Genomic DNA, 17,573 nt, shown 5'->3' on the forward strand with positions numbered 1-17,573 from the left:
CGCAACGGTGTTTCACTCGAAGCATCTGGCTGTACAAGCAAATGCTGCGTTCTCATTCTCCTTTATATAACAAGCTTCTGCCTTAAAGCGTTCATATGTACATACATATACACCACTCAGGCACTCGCATAATCGCACTTAAATACGCAAAATATACAAGATAGCCCTACAACTGCTCCATGGACTCCAAGGACACGCAAAAGTTGCTTAAGGAGCACCGAATCCCCTGCATCGACGTTGGATGGTTGGTCAGGCCCAGTGCCTCCACCAGCAAGAGCTCCAGACCAGGGAAATCCGAGTCCAAGGCCAACAGTGTGGCTCCTGACATCCAGATGGACACTGCTCGCCCGCCCGTTTTCGAAACGTCTGTAGACTCTTCCAGCAGCATTCTTTCTTCAAACGATAAGGGACGCCGTCACTCCGTAGCTGCGAGCTTGCTAATGGATAATCAGCGTGCTAACGCTGGGTCTACATCCGTTCCCACAAACATTCCTCCCCCTAGGGGTAGGTCGAAGTCAGTGGTGGAGACTAACCTGTCTAACGTTGAGGCTGACTCCGGACATCATCACCACCACCGCCACCACCATCACACGGAAGATGCTCCTGCACCTAAGAAGGTCGGATTCTTTAAGAGTCTGTTTGGCCATAGGAAGAAGGATCAGGAACAACAGGAGAAGGAACGAGAAAGGAAAGAGCGCTCACCCTCTCCGACTCACGTGGACCGTGGCGCGGCCATAAGAAGAGAAAGAACGGCTACCATATCTGCGGAATCACCACCGCCTTTGCAGTACAATGCTCCACCCTCTTATAACGATACTGTGGTACCGTTAACAAGATCCAAGACGGAATCAGAAGTGTATTACGAAAATCATCCGCAAAGCTACTACCATGGCCGTATGCGCACATACCACTCACCAGAAGAGGGTAAAGTCGACGGAACTTCCCCCGCAGACGATCATAACTATGGCGGCTCTCGACCTGATCCTAGATTAATGGATTTCTTGCGCTACTACAAATCTAAGGATTACAAATTAGCCGCCTTCAAAGAAGGGAACTTTATTAAGTCATCTGCGTCTCCCACAACCAAGAAAAATAGACGCGCTTCGTTCTCATTACATAACGACAAACCACAACCTGCCAAATCACTTGCTCACCAGAAATTTGACGCTAAGGGAAGACCCATTCCGCCGCATCCCGACGCACCCAAATTGCCTTCCGCCTTCAGGAAGAAGCATCCAAGCAACGCATCGATAGTAGACACAGTGGATTCCAATTCGGACGTTTCCTCGTCAGCGCAGAATAATAATCAGACACCTTCTTCTCATAAATTCGGCGCCTTTTTAAGGAAAGTTACCTCTTATGGGAACAACAACAACAACAGCACCAATGCCTCCTCCCTTTCTGCAAACGTCAATAATCCAGACACCTCATCGACGTCCCTATGGTCTTCTAGTTCAATGGAGTTCGACCCTTCAAAGATAACCACCGTCCCCGGCCTCGAGAATATACGGCCCTTGAAACACGTCTCCTTTGCTACGAACACCTATTTCAACGATCCTCCACAACAAATATGCAGTAAAAACCCTCGTAAAGGTGAAGTGGAAGTGAAGCCTAATGGATCTGTTGTCATTCATAGGTTGACTCCGCAAGAACGCAAAAAAATCATGGAATCGACTAGTTTGGGTGTTGTCGTTGGGGGGACCGGGCAATTAAAACTATTAAATCCCGAGGAAGACGACGCAAATGCCAAGAGTAAAGAGGAGATGGCCCCTCAAAAGCAGAACGAAGTGGAGGCACACGACGAGGAGGATAACAATTCTCAAAGGAGAAACATCGTTATGGCCGCTGCAGAAGCTGCTGCAGAGGCCAGAGCCAAAGAGGCACCTAACGAATTGAAACGTATCGTGACCAACAATGAAGAAGAAGTCACTGTCAGTAAGACCGCCAGCCATTTGACCATCGATAAGCCAATGATTTCAAGAAGGGGTGCTTCCACATCCTCTTTGGCCTCCATGGTGTCCAGTGATACCAACGGTACGAACGCAGATGATGAAGGAGAAATTCTTCCCCCACCTTCTTTGAAGATACCTCACGACATTGTGTATACCCGTTGTTGTCACTTGCGAGAAATTCTGCCCATACCAGCCACATTGAAGCAATTGAAAAAGGGCTCGACGGACCCTATCCCCATCTTACAGTTACGTAACCCAAGACCTTCTATGGTGGAAATTTGGTCGTTCAGCGATTTCTTGAGCATTGCTCCCGTTTTATGTCTTTCGTTGGACGGTGTACAATTAACCGTGCAAATGCTTAGAATAATTTTGAGTTCGCTGGTTTACAAACAGCATTTCCAAAAACTTTCTCTAAGAAACACCCCCTTGGATGAAGAAGGATGGAAAGTTCTGTGTTATTTTGTCTCCAAGGCCAAGTCTCTGCACTCTATTGATTTGACAATGGTCCCTTCCATCAAGACAAATGTACAAAAGCCTTCTAAATCTTCTTTGAAGTCAAAAATTCTGAGAATGCAATGCAACTTGGAAAATAGATCCGACATGAACTGGGACCTTTTGACAGCTTCTATTGCCCTCATGGGCGGTTTGGAGGAAATTGTCATTTCCGGGGCCAAGATGAATTCTGCACAATTCAAAAACTTCATCCTCGTTGCTTGTATAGCAACCGAGAGATTGGGCCTCGCGTATAATGGATTATCTAAGAGCCAATGTGATGATTTGGCCAAGTGGATGGTTCAATCAAAAGTGACAGGTCTAGACGTTGGTTTTAACGATTTGAATGGCAAACTTTCCTCTTTCACCGATGCTGTTTTAGGCAAAATACAAAAAGCTAACGAGAAAAACGTCTTCAAATTTTTATCTCTAAATGGGACAAATTTGAGAGTGAACGAACACGACACTTTTGAGAATAACGAGGTCTTAAAACTGATAAGCGTTTTATGTTATTTGGAAAATTTAAAATTCTTGGATATATCGAACAATCCTGCCATCTTCCCCCACTGTGTTCCGACGCTGATTGATTTTTTACCTGTTTTTGTTAATCTTGTCCGTCTGCATATCGACTACAATAATTTAAGTTCCACGAGTGTAGTGATGCTGGCCGAAATATTACCCATGTGTTCAAGATTGAATTATTTTTCCATGTTAGGAACGGAATTGGATTTGGCATCGTCTAAAGCTCTAGCAGAGGCGGTGAGGAAAAGTTCATCTTTGATGACTTTGGACGTGGACTATGTGTATATGCCAGAGAACATTAAGGAAAAAATTTCATTATATGCTTTAAGAAATATTCAAGGGGAGTTGAAAAGGGTTAATAGTGACGATAAAGATATCAAAGATAGCCAATTTTCAAGCCTACAGGACCAACTATCACTTTTATTAACTGAAAAAGCGGATAATTCCGAACATTACAACAAAATGGTTGAGAATTTCATGGCCAAAATCGCGTTGGCACGTATCAAGATTAGTAAAGTGGTTCATGATCTTTTTGATTTAAAACTGAATGGACAATTAAATTTGGAAGGTAAGGAAGCTTTGATTAGATTATGCTTCATAGAGGCAAGTTTGGAAAGAGGCTGTGACCTGCTGAAACAAAGACATAACAACACTTTGAAATCACCAGAGGCCGTCTCAAAAAGTCGGAAAGGGGGAAATCAAGCACAACCCAATTCCGAAAGCTGTCAAAGAATGTTACTAAGCTCATCTATATTACAAAATTCAGATCATATTGCGCTTATGCCATTCGGTAGTGCAATAGTCGAAAAGTCAAGCCCAGATGCAGAAGATGCCGTCGAATTCAGAGAAGGTGACGACTCCAACGTAAATCACGAAGACGTACCAGCAAATGATCAACAATTTCGAGATGAAGTTGATATCAAAAACAAATACTCTATCATTAAAAGAGAACTAGAACACGAAAAGCTTGTCGGTGGTGGCGATTTGCCAGTGGACAAAGAAATCTTAAATCGTGCCGCACAATCCTTAGATAGTGACCAGATAAAGGAATTTCTGTTGAAGAATGACGTCTCTACTATCCTTGGCGTCATTGATGAACTGCATAGCCAAGGGTACCACTTGCATCATATTTTCAAAAAACAGGGAAACCAAGAAGAGACCGCGTTCAGAACAAAGGATGAACAACAGTCCTCCCAATCCAATGATTCAAGTGCTAATGCGTCCCCTACCACTGATCCGATATCCACAGGCTCCAATACTTCTAGAACGAACGATAATGCTCATATTCCTCCGACCGATGCGCCTGGATTTGATAAATTTATGAACAATGCAGAGGAAAATGCCATTGACGCTGCTTATGATGATGTGCTAGACAAAATCCAGGATGCGCGGAACAGTAGTACTAAATAATAAGGGATTTCTCTTAATTTTTTAATCTCTTTTTTGTATTGGGTTTCGAAAATATAATAAGGAGCCCTCAGACATTTACGTATCCTTTCATGTATGATTATTTTAAGTATTTTGTATTTTTTATTATTATTAATGTAAGCATAATGCTTTTGTAGAACTTGAGACAACCCGGACGGGTCCGATGAGTTTTTTTCTTCAAACTTTTATAGAAAATAATAAATGGTGTTAGCACCACTCAGATGTGATATTTGACGTGTCGATTGTGATACCTGAAGACGCTATTGGAGAGCCATTGCAACGCACAGTCCAACAGTAATAAGCTCTGATCGTTTTGAAAAAGTATGTTTCTTTCCATTGGACGGTTGTCTTCCGATCAAAATTTTATCTCCTATACAATTTCTTCCTATTTACTAACGAAAACCTGCGAACCTGTAAACTACATGATTTTTAATATTAGTGAACTTCAATACACCTCAACAAAACAAAACGCCCTTTTCGTTCGGGACTGCCAACAATAACTCTAACACCACCAATCAGAATTCCTCTACTGGTGCGGGCGCCTTCGGAACAGGTCAATCAACATTTGGTTTCAACAATTCTGCGCCAAATAACACGAACAATGCAAACTCTTCAATCACACCTGCATTTGGTAGCAATAACACTGGTAATACTGCATTCGGTAACAGTAACCCCACAAGTAACGTTTTTGGCAGCAACAATTCTACGACTAATACATTTGGTAGTAATAGTGCAGGGACATCCCTTTTTGGATCTTCCAGTGCTCAACAAACGAAGAGCAATGGAACTGCTGGAGGAAATACATTTGGTTCTTCATCCTTATTCAATAACAGTACTAATAGCAATACGACAAAACCTGCGTTCGGCGGTTTGAATTTTGGCGGCGGCAATAACACAACTCCTAGCTCGACCGGTAATGCTAACACAAGTAATAACTTATTTGGCGCTACCGCAAATGCGAATAAGCCAGCCTTTTCCTTTGGTGCAACCACTAACGACGATAAAAAAACAGAACCAGACAAGCCTGCTTTCTCCTTTAATTCAAGTGTCGGTAATAAGACAGACGCTCAAGCTCCCACTACAGGATTTTCCTTTGGTTCACAACTAGGTGGAAACAAAACGGTTAACGAGGCTGCAAAGCCTTCCCTTTCATTTGGTTCAGGATCAGCTGGTGCTAACCCAGCTGGAGCTTCGCAACCCGAACCTACAACTAATGAACCAGCAAAACCAGCCCTCTCTTTTGGTACTGCAACATCCGACAATAAGACAACTAACACAACCCCAAGTTTTTCGTTTGGTGCTAAATCGGATGAAAATAAAGCTGGTGCTACTTCTAAGCCTGCCTTCTCATTCGGTGCTAAGCCAGAAGAAAAGAAGGATGATAATTCCTCAAAACCAGCTTTCTCATTTGGTGCCAAATCAAATGAAGACAAGCAAGATGGAACGGCTAAGCCAGCATTTTCCTTTGGTGCCAAGCCCGCGGAGAAGAATAACAATGAAACCTCCAAGCCGGCATTCTCTTTTGGAGCAAAGTCTGATGAGAAAAAGGATGGTGATGCCTCTAAACCTGCCTTCTCTTTTGGCGCTAAACCGGATGAAAATAAAGCTAGTGCTACTTCTAAGCCTGCCTTCTCATTCGGCGCTAAGCCAGAAGAAAAGAAGGATGATAATTCCTCAAAACCAGCTTTCTCATTTGGTGCCAAATCAAATGAAGACAAGCAAGATGGAACGGCTAAGCCAGCATTTTCCTTTGGTGCCAAGCCCGCGGAAAAGAATAACAATGAAACTTCCAAGCCGGCATTCTCTTTTGGAGCAAAGTCCGATGAGAAAAAGGATGGCGATGCCTCTAAACCTGCCTTCTCATTTGGTGCTAAATCGGATGAAAAAAAGGACAGTGATTCTTCGAAGCCTGCCTTCTCATTTGGTACTAAATCGAATGAAAAAAAGGACAGTGGTTCTTCGAAGCCTGCCTTCTCATTCGGTGCTAAACCCGATGAAAAGAAGAATGATGAAGTCTCCAAGCCTGCCTTCTCATTCGGAGCAAAGGCTAACGAAAAGAAAGAAAGTGATGAATCAAAATCAGCCTTTTCATTTGGTTCTAAGCCTACAGGAAAGGAGGAAGGCGATGGGGCGAAGGCTGCCATTTCCTTTGGTGCTAAACCCGAAGAACAGAAATCCAGTGATACGAGCAAGCCAGCGTTTACTTTTGGTGCTCAAAAAGATAATGAGAAGAAAACAGAGGAATCTTCTACGGGGAAGTCAACCGCAGATGTCAAATCAAGTGATAGCTTGAAATTAAATTCTAAACCAGTAGAATTGAAGCCAGTTTCTCTCGACAATAAAACACTGGACGATTTAGTAACGAAATGGACTAACCAACTAACAGAATCGGCCTCTCATTTTGAACAGTATACCAAAAAAATTAATAGTTGGGATCAGGTACTAGTGAAAGGAGGTGAACAAATTAGTCAGTTATACTCAGATGCTGTGATGGCGGAACATAGTCAAAACAAAATAGATCAATCTCTACAATATATCGAGAGGCAACAGGATGAATTAGAAAACTTCTTAGACAATTTTGAAACCAAGACAGAGGCACTTCTGTCCGATGTTGTGTCTACAAGTTCAGGTGCTGCGGCCAACAATAATGACCAAAAAAGACAACAGGCCTATAAGACAGCCCAGACTTTGGACGAAAATTTAAACTCGTTGTCATCCAATCTTTCTTCTCTAATAGTAGAAATCAACAATGTTAGTAATACATTCAACAAAACCACTAACATCGATATAAACAATGAAGACGAAAATATTCAACTAATCAAAATCTTGAATTCACATTTCGACGCTTTAAGGTCACTAGACGATAACTCCACCTCTCTGGAAAAACAAATCAACTCGATAAAGAAATGATCTAAAAGAAAAAATTCCCTCTATTCTACACTTATTTGACATAGGATGTGCTATATTAAATAATTATATATAGGTATCAAAATGTACGCGATGGTTCAGAACCTGCAATTAATTTAACACCTCAATCATACTTGTTTTTTTCCTTTTTCAAGAAGTTTTTGTAATGTGTCGTGCCGATCTGTAAACGACCTGGATTTTTATTTCATTAGACAGTAAATACGCACCAAATCAGAACCAAAGAAAGGCTTCTGTAGTGTATGAAACTAAAAGCCACTTTTTGTGATAGTTTCTTCTTAGTACTTAGTACACAACCAAATATTTTGCAAAATGAAATCGATTCCTAAAAGTAATTCTTAAAAGTGATAATGAATGACTTAATCGTTATTTTGATATCCTGTTAATGTGCATAACATCACAATTAGCTTCACCATTTCGTTTAAACTTTGGTTATTAGGATCCGACGAATTTTTCTTATCTTCTTTTTCCCTCAAAAGATCTCTTTTGAATATTCCGATCACTAGCCTCTTATACGTATTCAGTAAACCCTTTACCGTTTGAACAACAGCTTTGTTTGAGCTCCCCATGCTCACTAAAACAGCTGATATCAATTGGAATATAGGAACGATTAACTCAAACAAGGAAACACCATTAGCATCTTTGTCAACTAGTAGCGGATTATCCAAGGTGACGTTAACCTTTAAGAATTTGGAATTCTGAACGTAGACTTCGTCAAACATAAGGTCTAGACCCAAATCAGGATCAACTTTTAAAAATGACAATTCCGCGATTATTCGGAATAGATTATTTTCAATTAAAGCGCTAGCTCCACCTCTAGTTTCGGCAACACGTATTAAAAAGAATACAGTGGCTTTAAAAGCTGTCAATTCATATAACAAATCATCAATGTTTATGTGCTCTGTAGTAGAATTTAACAAAGCATCTGTATTTTTCAGCGAACGTATTATTAAGAGCAGTCTTGTAGTTTTCATCAGTGAATCCAATATAAAATTCTCTTTACTTCTATTAGCCAGTTGAATAAGTGAATCCAATAGTAATATACCTGTAACCCTACTAGTTCCCTCGCCATAAACAACATCGTTCCATATGATCTCTACCAATTTTTTACTTCCTAGTCTCAAATCCTGCAGAACCTTTTCGGACCCTACTTGGTCGCTTAGAACTCTACTCAAATAATGGTTTGCTAATATATAGAAATCGGACCTTAATGCCACAGAGGAGAGTGGGGAGTTTATACCCTGAATACATGTCTTGAACAACTGATATAGCCTGCCGTCTACCGTGCCTTTGTCGGTAATCAACTTACGATCGCGGTTATATATATCAAATAGGAAAACGGCGAGAGAAACCAATTCTTCTGAAAAAGTTATATTAAACTCAATATAATCACTAATCTTCGGAATAATTGTACCAAAAACCTCCAGAATAAAGTTTGATCTTGTTGATGGTTCCAATTTTCCATCAGTAACAATGATTTGCACCAACTGTACCCAAGAGTGCAGCACAGATAGGTTCAACTCCAATGCTTTGTTTCTTGATATAATATTCGTGAAATGGCTTTTTGCTTTTATACACTCGACATCTGCATCCTTCAAAAATTGTTCTTTTGACACAGTGAGACTGAAGGAATTAGAATGTAAGCTTTCAGCACGGACTCTTTTAATCAGGCGCATAAGGTTTTCCATTTTGTGAAAGTCATAGATATTGCCGGAGCAATACTTGTTAAGAGTGACTTGTTCCAAATTTAAAGGAACATTGGTGAAAATTGATAACGTCTCTTTTGGTTCGCAGATATTGCCATAGTTTAATGGATCCAAGAAAGAAAACAACCTTACCGAATACATTGTATTTGATATCAAGTAATTCACATATGTTAAAACCTCTGATTTCGTGCCCGAAAATGAAATTTTATGAATGAACAGACCCAAATATTGTGTCCAATAATTCCTGTAGGCTAAGAATGACAGAAATGCACCAACGGATTCGCTCTCGATGAAGTTCTTACATTTTTCCTCTGTAGAATTGTCAAAAGGAGAGCCGTTCCATGTCGTGAACCTTGTCACTTGTGGATCGAGGATCATTATTCTCTCAAAAAAGTTTTCTTTGATTAGGTATGAATATAGTAGACCAGATGTTAACGGATTACGACATAGTTTGAGAATAATTTCCAGTGCTGCTGTAGCCAATCTCATAGGTGCATAATCGATATTGTCCTTAGTAATGCTGTTCAATGAAGCTTCCAACACGCTTATGAGGGAATCAAGTAATGAGGTTCCGGAAGATATAAATGTTGCTAGGTTAGGTCCCAGGGATATAACGTTTGAGACCTGGAAACCTAATAACAGATGAGAAATAGTCATCGTTCGACTATAATTAGAAAGATTTGATGTTAAGAAATCTAATAGTTCTAACTTCAAAGCAAGGACACCAGCGTCGGTTATTGAGCTTTCCAATTGTGTAATAAATGCATCCTTTATTCTGGCTGATTCATCTACGGAATCGAATATTGTTAACAACTTATTTCTCTTAGACAAAGACGCAACGGAGCCATTAGAGCGTTCTGAAAGTTTCGCCAAAATACGCAGTGAATTTGTGGCTAAAATTTGATCATCGACCCCGACGTATAAACCCAAGTGTGCAACAAGTGGAATATTGAAAAAAATTGCATCGTAAAATGAACGTAATCCGTGAAGAGAATAATTCTTTGGCAAGAAATAATCCGTCTTGCCATGCTTCTTAACAATTGGAAATAATTCTTCCACGTATGTCTCCTGATAATCCAATACTTTATTGATAATTTTCACAGCTAACTGCAACAATTCAGCCTGATTTTTGCCACCTTCTAACTCTATGGACAATTGATCAACACCAACATCAACTACATTAAATATACTTTTGTAAATCTTTTCCGTGAAAATATAGTTGAATATGGGGATAGCTGGGCATTCTTGAACGTAATTGAAGAAATTTTCGCAATCCACCAAAGCATCCAAATTCGCAGCTGCAGGAATAGAATTTAAAATTACACTGTAATCAAAAGAGCATAAGCCCGTATAGATAATTTTCAAAATAGGAAGCTGGACGGCTCTTTTATTTCTGATATCAACAATTTGATCCACGTGCGCTAAAATGTCGTTGAAAATGTAGTCAAAATATGGCCATATACCTACCTTCCTATATCCCTGACCTAATCTTGTTGGAAATGCCAATTTGCCAAAAACCATGTATTCACTATTATTTTCACGAGAATGAATAGAAATCAGATTATGGAAGAGTTGTAAAAACCCCAAAACGTCAGAGTATTTTGTTAACACGTTTGTAAAAGCATTTCTATAAGATTCGGATGAATAATTCAGCGATGAATCCTTGAAAATTAGAGAGTCTAGAAAAGACCAAAATTTTGTTCTAGAAGATTCAAGTTTTGGAACCAAGTTACTTATAACCTTGAAAGCAGCGCCTACGAGAGGTGTATTTATCTTGGTGAATTCGAATAGGACATCTGAGAAAACTTTCGATAGCGAGCTTTTTACATCCTCGTCAACCTGGTATGTAACTGATCCAACTAAAGTTAATAAAGAAGACAGAAATATTACAGCTTCTTCATTTAAGCCTTCTTCTAAGGCTACCGCAGTCGAATCGATATCGTTATGAGTTGACTCACTAAACTGCTGCCTCTTATGGAGGCTCGAGTTAAAATTGCTTATTTTCTTAGTGTAGTCACTGAGACACTGTGCAATGTTTTTCCATGAAATCGAGCTGTTTTCGCCAAAATAGTGATAGACATTCAGGGCATTTTCAGGACCAAAGGACAAGCTAGAAACCATCAAATAGAAACAAGACCTCATCAAGTTGTCGTTGCATCTCGAACACCACTCAATAAAACCATAAGCGTTTGATTCCTTATCAGACCAGAAAGTACATGAATATTCGGGCCTTGATGCATAGAAAAAATATATTGACAGAAAAAATCTTTCTAAGTCAGCCTTTAGTGAGATGTCATCCAAAGTTAAGTCTTCACCGGACAACAAAGAGTCTTCCTCAGCATCCTTAATCTTTGTAAGCAAAAAGGCACAATCTGTAATAATAGTTTGAAGCACATCATCAAAGGATGAGAGGAAAAATTCTTGGGTCTGATCGGATAAAACTATAGTAGTGTAAGAATATTCGTTGACGTTATTGGGCATACTATTTAGTCGAGCGGTACCCGTGGTTGACATCATCCCAGGATAAGACGGATTCCATAAGCCGCGTCCGCTCATATTATCAGTTGCGGATGCTGGGTTGTAGGTAGAATTCGTCGTTTGACTGAAAATTTTTTCATCATCAAGTAACTGTTTAGGAATTAGCCTTGGAATATGCCTTTCTAACAGGGACCTTATATCGTAGAAAAGTTCCATACTCTTGTCTTGTTCCACGATAGATGTATCTGCGGCAAATATTAAAATTTGTTCAATAGCGCCTAGTTCGACGGCAGAAGTCATTGGCTCATCAACATCAGTTTTGAAATCCATCGTGTCAGCCCTTCTTTTAGGGTCTTCTTTACACCACCCAATGAAGTAAGCAAAAAAAATGAAAATAAGAGCTACTTTGACCGGTTTGGTATATATGGAGTCGTCCTTTAAGTCTTTCATAAACTGAGAATGTAATAATTTGACATCTGCATCGGGCAAAACTCTTAAAGATGCGAAAAGGTGGAAAAATGCAGGAGTATAATATATTATAAAAAAATCATTGGAATCCAATTCTGACACATGATGAAGTAAGGACAGTATAAAATCCTTATTTTTCATGATGGCTCCTTTATCCACTAAACCATATAAAATTTGACTCAGAATATCATATTCTCTCAGTAAGAAGTCTCTCCTAAACTTGATATTTTGTTGGAATAAAGCATTATAGTTTTCTAGTATCTGAGCCTTATTGATTTGTTGTTTAATCTCAGATAATTGAGTATGAATGAACTTAAAGGCTGAGAGGATATTAGAAACTAAAGCTCCATTCTTTATAAGCTCTTGGTATAACTCAGTATCTTCGTGGAAACAGTTGACTATAAAAGAAACAATTTGCAGGATATATTGCCTTCTCAAAAAGTATTGTACTTTGCCATTATTAGCGGTGGTATCACCAGAAAGTATAAGTTCACATGCAACAATTTCATCCAAGTTTAATTCATCGGACAAAGAAATAGCTTCGAAAATAAACTCCTGATTGACCTTAAAAGTAGAGCCATCGGATAGTTCAATTTCACCTTTTTCTAATTGTGATCGGCTAGCATTGTTTTTTAGTTTGTCTGTGTTTAAGTTCAAATTTTGTAAGTCAGGAAGTACCTCTTTGAACAGATCAAAATCGAACTCACCACTCTCAATAGAGCGATACAATGTTTGGAAAGGAATTGCAGACCATTTCATTTTTTCTTATCTGCGGAACAAATCTTTTCAACTAGGTTAGATGCCAAGTGATATAAGTTATATATATTTCGTGCTTAGGAGGCGTGTTGTTAATTGGCGTACCCTGAGGAAATAATTTATTAAGTATAGTGTAAACTAAGTGGCTAAGAAAGGTATTGGTAAACTAGTTGAAAGGCAATGGGCGCATTTACTAAATACTACATCACACTTACAAACTAACCTTGTTATTTTCCAGCAGAAAATTTATTTTCATCAAAAGACGAAAACGGAATCATACTACCCGGCCCGAGAAGGACTTTGATGAAGACCGTAGTTAGAATGGGCTCACTAGACTCGTGAGCCGTTTCAGTTTAATTATTATTATATATGTATACCAGTGCTTTACCCAAAAGAGAATATTTACGTGAAATACTACGCTCTTGCTGGGACCTTAACGTGTATATACTATCATAAACTGAGACTCTTCGTAAATTGCCCCTTAACAACACGGTGCTGTGAATGCTATCACTTGATTATACGCCAATAAACTTCATATTCTTTGAAGAGCCGCTGCTATTGCATTTAATGCTAAGGAAGGTTAACAAAGCATTAATGAAGAATAACTACAGGAGTAGCCAAAAAAATCTCCGCGACGGGGAATTGAACCCCGATCTGGCACGCGACAAGCGCCCATTCTGACCATTAAACTATCACGGAAGAAACAAAGCACTCACGATGGGGGTCGAACCCATAATCTTCTGATTAGAAGTCAGACGCGTTGCCATTACGCCACGCGAGCTACTATTTGTTGAAGGTTTTACTACTTTATTATAGTAAAACCTAATTACGCTTTCAATTACTACAATTTTCGGATTTTCACGGCTGGTGAAATAATGCAGCCTGTATTGCATAAAATGGCCGCACTTATGAGAACTGATACAAGTTGTTTACCGTTGGGGCACCAAGGTGTTATTAGTCAGAAATAAATGTAAATTTCTTATACTGCAAAGCAGAGGTACATATAACACACATCGATTGGTTCATCTTGGCTACGACTAATATTTTTGGGATGCAGGTGAATAATTAGATAATTGTTGTAATTCCATTGTTATTAAAGGCTATAATATTAAAGGTTATTTGGGTCTTTCTCTCTCTCGGCTTTATTTTATTTATAGTTTCTATCTTTCAGCTTTCAAAAAATAATATATATGGCGCTTCATGAAAAGAGAGCTAGCTACAGAAATATAAACAGTCATGGATGAATAGGCGGCGGCAGCTATGCCGGTGCATGCGCACAGTATAATGGACTTAAACTGCCTTAGTACAACTGTTCAAGTTATTGAATAGCATTATATATTAGTGCCAACCAAAATATGAAACCGATGCTTCCAACTGTCACCCCAAGAAGACACGCAAAAGGTGCTACTGCACATAAATCGGCCACTCCTTGAGCTAGACCCAATTCTAACAGACTTACAGTTAGGATTCTCTTTATTCTGTCTAGTCGTTTCTTTTTTTCCCTCGCTTCTTTTTCTTTTTCGTCTTCTCTACCACCATTTATAGTAATTCGATTCTGTTCTCTACTGAGGTTTTCTAAAGCATTAACTACCTTGCCCCTGGAGACTTCTTTAAACTTTTTGATATATTCAAATGGTGAAACATTCAAAGCCGCATCTAGTGCCTTTTCCACCTTTTCATATTCTATTTCGAGCGACTCTCTCTCATTATTATCCAAACTTTTCACTTTATAATTTAGCACCGCTTCTAAGCCCTTCAAAATAAAAGTATGCTGCTCATATTTTGCACTAATGTTTTGAATTTGTCCCTCGATAATAGGCACCTTCTCTGCTGTCAATGTTTCGTATGTTCCATTGTTGTCCAGATTTCTCAATGATGTGATTAACCTATCGCCCGCATCGCTGAACTGTTGTATTGTGTTAGTTCCTGCAATCACAACAATGGTGAAATAAAAATATATGAAAAGCTGGAACCTCATTTGAATTAGTTTACTTCACTAGGCTCTTTTATCTTCACTTATTGTTTTGTGGTGTCTATTTTTTTTACTGACAGTTTACACTTTTATAGTCTTTAAAAAAGCAAAAAAAATAATTCTTTTATTTTTATCCCAAGATAATAAATATTTATGTATTGGATAGTAGTATAATTGAGTATAAAAATTATTTTTGTAGTACTTTTTCAAACTAATCTCTGCAAGACATATCTTCCATATTTTCACAATTATTTAAGCCGATTGCAACAACATTCACCATAGGTGCCTTTTCTGCGGCAATGCGTAGCCCTATAATTAGCTGCTTGAATGAGAAAACCACAAAAAGGGGGATTGAATACATAGCATAGCTTACACTGTATCTTAGTAATTTTTTTCCCTTCTACTTTGTTTTTCGCAGGGCCTTTGCCTTTGGAAAAGGGTACACGAGTCTTAAGAGAAATGAAAAAAAATGACACTAAATCGGTGATAATAATTTGTCGTTGTGACCACAAAAAAGAATTCATAAAAAAAAAAACTTGATCATTGGCGCCACAACCTAGTCATATTTGAAATCATTTTTTTCCTTTATTTTTTACCACAGGGTGCGTTTAGAAGAGACACAAAATCACTCTAGGGTTTTCTATCGAACATAAAGTAAATCATTTTTATATTCCAAAATTGCTCGAAGTAAATCTCTTGTTTTCCTCCCAAATGAAGATCAATATTAAACCTTTCTGAAAATCTTTTTTAATACAGATTACATTATAGAGTTGTATACTCTTCGATCATTTAACTTCTCTTTTATGGGTCATATATCTCTAATTGTCTCTACAGTACTTTTTTTGCTTTTCCAATAAAAATCATAATCACAGCCATAGTCACAAAACTATAAGATGAAAGTACAAATGATAGAAAGGATTTTTCTGATCCAGTTGTGTTTGCTTACCGTTGTATTAGCAAGTAGTAGAGCAGTGGTTGAATTCGAAAGTACCGGAACCAAACTGGTCAACTCATTAAGGGTCTTGGCTGCTTACTCGCAGAGTTCTGTCTGTGTTGATGAAAAAATATCTGGAATCGAGAGACAAATAGAGGAAGTTAAAGATATGTATGGTAACCACTCTTTTATTCTAAAGGGTTTAAATGGTATATTGAATAACAAGGTGAATATGCTAACAAGGGAAATCCAAATGGAAACTGTTGGCAATAACACATTTGAAACAGAAACAGGGAAGCTAACTAAGGGCCTAAACCGAGCAGTAAATATATCTCCGTTCAAGTACATAAAAAAATTCAAGACCGTTTCAACAAAGAAATTTGAAAGCCTCTTGAATAAGTATGATCTGGTTGCCAAGAAGGGCGGGGAATTGACAGAGGAACAAAAGAAAAAGAAGGAGGTGCTCTCACGGATCAGTAGAGTAGTCGCTGCAACAACGATAGAGGCTGGTCTGGCACAAGGTGTGGTTGATTTATGTATAACAGTGACAACTAGTCTATGCTTAGTCTCGGCCAGCATTGGAGGCGTCGGATTTCTTATTTGGCTCACCATTATATACCAAGCTCTGACTTAGGAAAATGTTGCCGATTTTGTTTTTGCCACTCCTGTACATTGTTTAATCTCAGATCGTTGTATATATATACATATATATAGTGTTTTAACGACATTCTTATATTTGCATTTCTGCTTCTTATTACACCTAACTATTCTGTAACTGCCATGGGTAAGCATTTTTGAAGTATTAATTAACAATTAAACTTTCAAACATACCCACCCTTTCGTTGGAATAAAAATCAATTAACACCCACTGACTAGTAAATATTACTAGAATAACTGATGATTATGCCAATTTTCTGACAGTTGTTGGGTTTCCATTGTTGACGAAGGTCCTATTATTAGATATACGGAACATACTAGATCTCTCGAGCCTATCGGAACCTACTAAGCGGAATCGGCAATATACATGTTATTCATTTTTTTCGTTTTTCGTTTTACATTATTAATTTTACGTCTCAACTTGGTTCAATTTCAGAGACAGCATCTCATCACATCTATCATCTTTTTGTACCACATAAGGTAATATACACGTAATAATAGGCAATAGATGTGTGCGAATGAACTTCCAATATAATCCATTTAGTAGTGCCTTTTGTTACTAATATTCGTCAGTTTCTCAAGCTGACACTTGATTTATTCTAAACAAATTTCAATCTTGGACAATTAGTTGACATAAACTACGTTACTAATTTTTGTTGTATTAAGGGCTTAAATAATACCGGATGTCTTGGCAATTCTATCGTTAGGAGAGTAATAGTTGTCAGACTTATTGTCGGCTTGTTCGCACATCGTTACTTATCCTATATTATACATAAGATCTGGTGAAGCGAGGAGTCCCATGTCTAAACCGATTGCTCAGGTATTTACAGGTTTAACTGCTTCATTTAAGCAAGCAATTATTGAATTATATACTCAATCTTGTCTCTCCCGTTACTATTATTTCATTCGCGTTTTATACATCTTTATTATTATAAGTTTGATACGGTAACTTTACAATCGATTAATTTCTGCTGAAAGCCCAAGCTTTCATAAATTAATAGGTTTCGTGGTCTAGTCGGTTATGGCATCTGCTTAACACGCAGAACGTCCCCAGTTCGATCCTGGGCGAAATCAATTTTTTGTTTTTTTAATTCACAAGAATAACCTGGTATTGTTATAAGCAAGCCACCCTTTGCGTACGATCAAACACCCTATAAAATCTATATGCAATACTGAGATATTGTATTTTTTCTCCTTTAATTGTTTATAGTTCAGAATAACAGTTCAAAAATCTATGCCGCGCTCACAGGGTCCTGCCGGGTATTCGCCCTCCAGCTTGAAAG

The 17,573-nt window shown here is 38.5% G+C and overlaps 5 protein-coding genes and 3 non-coding genes across 8 annotated transcripts, besides 4 other annotated features; 4 read left to right on the top strand and 4 right to left on the bottom strand.

Moving 5' to 3' along the window:
• Positions 1 to 179: 179 nt before the first annotated feature.
• Positions 180 to 4,376, top strand: MHP1 (Mhp1p; the record flags this gene model as incomplete). The annotated part of the gene is made up of 1 exon (NM_001181475.1): positions 180 to 4,376. One exon carries the CDS (start codon positions 180 to 182, stop codon positions 4,374 to 4,376), a length of 4,197 nt encoding a protein of 1,398 aa, NP_012493.1.
• A 338-nt stretch (positions 4,377 to 4,714) lies between these two features.
• On the top strand, positions 4,715 to 7,304 carry NSP1 (FG-nucleoporin NSP1; the record flags this gene model as incomplete). Its single annotated transcript, NM_001181474.3, has 2 exons — position 4,715; positions 4,834 to 7,304. Coding segments are annotated over 2 exons (2,472 nt in total).
• Positions 7,305 to 7,678: 374 nt separating this feature from the next.
• On the bottom strand, positions 7,679 to 12,730 carry NUP192 (Nup192p; the record flags this gene model as incomplete). The annotated part of the gene is made up of 1 exon (NM_001181473.1): positions 7,679 to 12,730. The coding sequence occupies one exon, from the start codon at positions 12,728 to 12,730 to the stop codon at positions 7,679 to 7,681; it is 5,052 nt and encodes a 1,683-aa protein (NP_012495.1).
• A 624-nt stretch (positions 12,731 to 13,354) lies between these two features.
• Positions 13,355 to 13,426, bottom strand: YNCJ0013C. The gene has a single exon. It is a non-coding gene; the product is annotated as a tRNA-Asp (tRNA).
• A 10-nt stretch (positions 13,427 to 13,436) lies between these two features.
• Positions 13,437 to 13,508, bottom strand: YNCJ0014C. Its single transcript has one exon. It is a non-coding gene; the product is annotated as a tRNA-Arg (tRNA).
• A 266-nt stretch (positions 13,509 to 13,774) lies between these two features.
• Positions 13,775 to 13,866: a long terminal repeat (Ty1 LTR).
• Positions 13,811 to 14,053: an origin of replication (ARS1012; Autonomously Replicating Sequence).
• On the bottom strand, positions 14,046 to 14,705 carry LOH1 (Loh1p; the record flags this gene model as incomplete). Its single annotated transcript, NM_001181472.1, has 1 exon — positions 14,046 to 14,705. One exon carries the CDS (start codon positions 14,703 to 14,705, stop codon positions 14,046 to 14,048), a length of 660 nt encoding a protein of 219 aa, NP_012496.1.
• Positions 14,637 to 15,158: an origin of replication (ARS1013; Autonomously Replicating Sequence; inefficient as chromosomal replication origin; replication capacity dependent upon Sum1p).
• Positions 15,159 to 15,592: 434 nt separating this feature from the next.
• Positions 15,593 to 16,267, top strand: IRC18 (Irc18p; the record flags this gene model as incomplete). Its single annotated transcript, NM_001181471.3, has 1 exon — positions 15,593 to 16,267. One exon carries the CDS (start codon positions 15,593 to 15,595, stop codon positions 16,265 to 16,267), a length of 675 nt encoding a protein of 224 aa, NP_012497.3.
• A 261-nt stretch (positions 16,268 to 16,528) lies between these two features.
• Positions 16,529 to 16,801: a long terminal repeat (Ty1 LTR).
• A 489-nt stretch (positions 16,802 to 17,290) lies between these two features.
• Positions 17,291 to 17,364, top strand: YNCJ0015W. The gene has a single exon. It is a non-coding gene; the product is annotated as a tRNA-Val (tRNA).
• Positions 17,365 to 17,573: the final 209 nt, after the last annotated feature.

Source organism: Saccharomyces cerevisiae, chromosome X (genome assembly GCF_000146045.2).
Source record: "Saccharomyces cerevisiae S288C chromosome X, complete sequence".
Taxonomy (NCBI): Eukaryota; Fungi; Ascomycota; class Saccharomycetes; order Saccharomycetales; family Saccharomycetaceae; genus Saccharomyces; species Saccharomyces cerevisiae.